Source organism: Limulus polyphemus, unplaced genomic scaffold, assembly GCF_000517525.1.
Source record: "Limulus polyphemus unplaced genomic scaffold, Limulus_polyphemus-2.1.2 Scaffold1472, whole genome shotgun sequence".
Taxonomy (NCBI): Eukaryota; Metazoa; Arthropoda; class Merostomata; order Xiphosura; family Limulidae; genus Limulus; species Limulus polyphemus.
In genome coordinates this window covers 139,756-145,611 of record NW_013667082.1, presented here as the reverse complement: position 1 = coordinate 145,611, position 5,856 = coordinate 139,756, and the positions used below count along the sequence as shown (strand labels likewise).

General features: G+C 31.7%; 1 protein-coding gene across 1 annotated transcript in view; it reads left to right on the top strand.

Annotated features, from left to right (window-relative positions):
* LOC106463736 (centrosomal protein of 83 kDa-like) overlaps positions 1 to 5,856 on the top strand; it is a 93,421-nt gene that overhangs the window by 4,790 nt on the left and 82,775 nt on the right. The window contains exons 2-3 of the mRNA XM_022391316.1: positions 1,939 to 2,132; positions 3,584 to 3,743. Of these exons, the coding sequence (XP_022247024.1) occupies positions 2,105 to 2,132; positions 3,584 to 3,743 (188 nt within the window). The 5' untranslated portion in view covers positions 1,939 to 2,104. The remainder of the gene's footprint in view (positions 1 to 1,938; positions 2,133 to 3,583; positions 3,744 to 5,856) is intronic.

Sequence of the window (5,856 nt, the reverse complement as noted above, 5' to 3'; positions counted from 1 at the left end):
CAGTGTTACGACAGTGGAAGTCACATGACGCTGGTAACACGTAATGTGATTCTAGAAGGATCGGGGAACCTCATGAACATCCCAGCATTTGCTAGACGCCCTCTATTTTTAGTATATAAGCTGGCAGATAAATTGATAACGGGATAATTGAGTCAATCCGTAATTAAAGTGTGTAAATCATTGTGAATTATAGCGTGTGTTTAAGTTAAATTGAATGTGGAAATTCTGTGTATTGCAAAGTTGTATTGAGAAAGAATAAACTAGTTTTATTTAAGAAAGGACTTATATCACTGAAATTCCTCGGGAAGAATTTTTACGAGAAATTAACAAACAACCAGAGACGTAACAGTAGTTTCCCGCTACAATTTGAAGTCATTGTATGAAAAAAAAAAGTAATTTTGATTTAATTAGATTTTTATTGGTGGTTATGATGTCCGTCAAATTGACCAACCTTGTATAGAGTTAGGGTAGGGAAAATAACAGATAAATTATTAAGTTTTACTGAAAACAAATGCTGAAATGTATTTAGGAGGTTCTAGAGATTACATCAATGAAATTTGAGATTTTTGAAGTAAAGAAAAGTATTTTTAATCTTAACATGGAAATCACATTGATTTCGGACTGATCAAAAAAGACTATGTTCATGGACAAATTTTTAGTAAAAATATTTCATTGAAAAACTGATTTTTTGTGTACAAATGACTTGTAGTGTGTACAAAAAGCCTACCAAATTTTGTGAAGCACATACTGTATAAAAAGTTGTAGTATTAAAACTGCATTCAAGGAAAAATAATGACATGGTTGATCCATGGGACCAAGCCAGTATTGATTAAGTTTGTAAATGGCTCACTGCTAAATGAGCAGTGCATGTACTGGACCTACGAAGTCTAGTCTAGTTAGCTGGGCTGTGTGCACCAACCGAGTGCATTTCAAATATCATGAACAGACTACTCCAAACTGTTTGTGTATGCAATATGCACATGACAAAGTGTGAAAATGCTGTATGTGCCATTTGGCAGGAATTTCTAACAAATGAACATCAGCTTTGGCTTTGGTATATTAAAGTAAAATGTTACGGCACTTTCACTGTGTTGTGGGAGGTCTCGAGGACAACATGGAAGAGAAAGGGATGATTCACATTTTATTCTAAGCAAAGAGGAAAGTGATTCGCAACTAAAGTTGTTTTGATTCACAAATTACAATGAGAACCTGGATATTTTGCCCCCTGCAACAGATACAGTGCCCTGCCCCTGTAAACTGTTATTTCATGCCAGATTCTATTTATATTTAATATTGTGATTAGGTACTAACTTGTTTAACAGTACTTTTAGCATGCTCCAGTGTGTATCATTCTAATATATTGTTGTAGTCTTGTAATCTTTTCAGCTACTACCATATTAAATCTGTTTTATAAGCTTCAATGCTTAAAGATTCTCAAAAGATGTAAACTAAAACATACAGGTAAAATATAAAAAGCATTTCTCTGAAATTGTTTGTTGTCTTGTTTGAAAATAAACATACATTTAAAGTGAATAAAGTATCAAGTCGGAAAAGCTACTAAGTTTTGGTCTAAAGTGTAAAATGTTTTCACATTAGTAACACTTTCATTGTATTATTTTATGGTAAATTTCAGCCAGAAAGATACCTATACAATATTTCATCTAAAAATAACTTCCCAAATCTATATTCAACATATTTTCCTAAAAATCCTGGTTTTCTCCTATATTAAGATCCTGTAATCTGTCTACTTGTTCAGATAGTAATCTGAAAGTTTTGTGTCTTTGTTCTTGTAAATTATCCCTGTGAAATTGAAGATTTCAAGCACTCAGCCTGGTAAATTATACTATGCATGGTAATGCCAATAGGTTAGGTGTTTTTATATGATGAAATTTTTCTTTTGATTCTTACTGCAGCTACTTTTCTTGAATATCACTATAGAAATGTCTTGCAAGATACACAAACAAATCTTCTTGGATGGAAGTCATCAGATTTTTAACTACATAAGAGCTAGAGTGCGATCCATTTACAGTATTCAACAGATTCTATCAGCTGTACTGGAAGTTTTATGTGGAAGCAAATGGTTGAGTTGTAAAATATTCTGACAATGGCTAGTGGTGGATTTAATGCTGAAGGTAAGACTTTATTTTTTCTTTAAGTATTTACTTACAATCTTTAGAAATATTTTAGAGGAGGCAGTAATATATGCAAAGAAAAGAATTTGTGGTAGGTTTTCTTTATTGTCATTAAGTGAGGCAAAGAATATTTGTGAAAGTCTTAAATTTATTAAACTTTGTATTTCAGAATTGAGTAACATCACATGAATACAATTTAGAAATATATCACCAAATGCAAAGTAGTGAAGCTTGTTTTATTGGTGATAATGCAGTTTTAAGCTCTTATAGTGTGATCATAGAAAACGTTTTGTGTTAAAGCAATGACAATCTTGCTTCTACTGTTGACATTATAGTAAAGACCATGGACAGATGGTAGAAATGTTGATTAACACTTCAGTAATCTCTGACAGTCTTATTGCCTTAATTGAGAACACATAATTTCTGAGGTAAGAAGTTGATGAAGTAACCGCATTTAAGATTTTGTTACCTGGTTATCTTTCTGCTTATTACAGTACACATTCACATACAAACTAAACATAATTATTTTTATTTCTGATTTATGAACATTGTAAATGACTGTGGATTACTAAAAAAAAACTTGGTTTTTCAGTTGAACTTTTGTTTTTGGTTTGAATGTGTGTTTGTATCTGTCTCTTATCCTTCTACACTAAAGTATAGCATACCTGAATACTGTGGACAAGAACATTTCATCAAAAAGTTGCCACTTTTTGTTATGAAAAGTTTTTTTAGTATTGTTAACAGATGACTTGCAGTTTATTAGCTTGGATAACAGGTTACTTTGTTTATTAGTTCAGTTAACAAGTTACTTACAGTACAATTAGTTAAGTTAATTTATTACTTGCAGTTTCCTATTTAATAGTTGTATACAGTTTATTAATTCATTTGTCAGATTATTTACAATTTATTAGCAAACATTTATTTGTGTGTCACACATGGCATTTATTTCACTGAATTTGAAAATTAAGAAAATTGGTTTCACTTTGAAAGGAATGGAAGGTTTCTACAGATTAAATTTTTTTACATTTTTCTATTCTCAAATGACTTCAATTTGGTGAAAAAAGGGTAATTTAAAAAAAATAGTTTGACAAGCTTACCCCTGTGATATGTCTGGTGCTTATGACAATCAGAGTTTAGTAAATTAGACAATAGCAAGGGAGAAAGTTGAAATGGCTGTCAAACTCATAAAAAATTAATATGAATAAATTAAGGGGTCTTAGAATCTTTCTGGGGCATACCCAAGAATCCAGTTTCATGGTGATTAGAGGTTAAAAAGCTAGAATTTTTTTGGTCATAGACAAACAGAAATACAGGCATAAGTCACTTTATAGTATACATTAATTCATTTAATAATGCACTTACAGTTTATGAGTTCATTAAGTTAGAAAACTGCTTACATGATTAGTTTAATTAGCAGATTAGTTTATATTTGTTGTAATATTCGATTCCAGGCATTCCTAGTGGAATGGAGCAATCTCAAACACCATCAGAAAGGCTGCCTGGAAGACTTTTAACACAAGAACTGGAGTTATGGAGCATGCTTACGGATGAGAGGCTACGTAGTGAACAACATAAGATGAATTACCAAGCTCTAAAGTCTGAACACACAAGGTAACTCTTAAGCTGAACCATTTTGTAGACCATCAGGGCATCAAACCCCATAGCTTCACACATGACTTTGTACATTGAAGGGTAAAACTAGATTTAATGCAAAACAAAACTCAAGTTCTAACAGTGATTTCACTTAGAGCTGTGTTTTAAGGTGTTTTCTAAACATTTGAAGGTTCATCAGATGGCGTTCAAACATTGTCAGTGTTTTTCTCTTGCTAACAGAAACCTTTTGACAATATTTGAATAATAATTACACATAAGATATCATTCGTGTGGAAAATTTGATCTATTGATTTGTATAATGCCCATTACTTAAACAAAAGTTGTTTTAAAGAAACAGTATAAATTCATACACACACACATCACCAAAACATTACATACAGAGGTTCCTTCCATGCATTGGAGCAGATGATTAAGCTCAGGGGACTACATTTAGTGACTAATGCTTCAGTAAAAGGTACTGAATGTCTAGTGTCAAGACATAAGAGAACTATGAAACATAATATAAGCTAACACTAATAATTTTAATGTTTAAAAAGGAACACCAGATAACCCCCCCCCCTGAAAAGCATATGTTTAGTTACTGAACAATGCTGTTAATAAATGGTTTTGTGACTGATAACACACACTTATAACTTTTAATTGTTTTTTACAGTCCATATTTATCTTTTAATCAAATTGTTAGTGTTATTATAGTATGTTTTGCTGTTTAATTAATCAATAATCTGATGTTAAAAAGACTGACTATTAACCTGCTTGGAATGTTGACTGTTAAATAAAGGTTGGTTTTGTGTATGTTAACTGGTGTTCTTTTGATTGGCTACAAGGCTACATTAGGGTGCTTTTGCAATGGTGACTGTTAAATAAAGGTTGGTTTTGTGTAAGTCAACTGGAGTTCTTTTTATTGGCTACAAGGCTACATTAGGGTGCTTTTGCAATGGTGACTGTTAAATAAAGGTTGGTTTTGTGTAAGTCAACTGGAGTTCTTTTTATTGGCTACAAGGCTACATTAGGGTGCTTTTGCAATGCAAGTTTACTGCATGTAGCTGTATGAGCATATCACATATCATAAAGTATGTGTACATAAACAATGTGCATTTAAAAAAAAATAATATATGAAAACATTATAGTTCTATATAATGTGTATTTAAAGTGGTTTTTAGTCAAATAATAGCAGTTATTGTGAGGTTGTCAGTAATTTGTGCAAACTTGTACTATTGAAGGTTAAAACCTTCATTCAGTCGTGTGTTGTGAACCGTCTAAGGTCAAAATCTATCTGTCATTACAGACATAGGGCACATGACTTTGTACTTTGAAAGGTCAAATTAGATGTAATAGAAGTTAAAACTCAAGTTCTTGTATTAGTTTCATACATGACTATCTTTAGAAGTAAAACTAGATGAAATACAAGACAACTCGTGTTATTACAGTGGTTTTACATGCCACTTTGAACTAGATGTAATAGAAGACAAAATTCAACAAGTTCTTGCATTCAATAATTAACTTTCCATATGAGATTGGTTCAGAGGACTGATCTTATAATCACAAAATAACCATCAGAGTTTCCATGATATAACTTTTGTGTAACTTCAAAAAATTCTGCAAGCTTTCAGTAAACATTCCAAGTCTTTTTTTTACAAACAAAAAAATCAGAATTTTTAATTAATTATTTGTAATAAAGACTTGCTCATGAATATATGGAGTTAATGTATTGACTGCTCTAAGTACAAAGTGATTTTTATGTTAAAATTGAAACTACTTTTCATTATCTAAAAATTTTCAGATTTCATTTGCATAACCTCTAAAATCTAAATAAAAATCAAATTTTTTTTTTAGTAAATTATTATAATTTATCTGATATTTTCTCTACCCTAACTCTATATGGACTTGGTTGGTTTGACCAGCCTTGTAACCACCATAATAAAATACAAAACAAATCTAAATTAACCTTTTTTAATTCTAGAATGCCCGGCATGGCCAGGTGGATAAGGCACTCGACTCACAATCTGAGGGTCGCGGGTTCGAATCCGCATCCCACCAAACATGCTCGCCCTTTCAGCCGTGGGGGCGTTATAATGTGATGGTCAATCCCACTATTCGTTGGTAAAAGAGT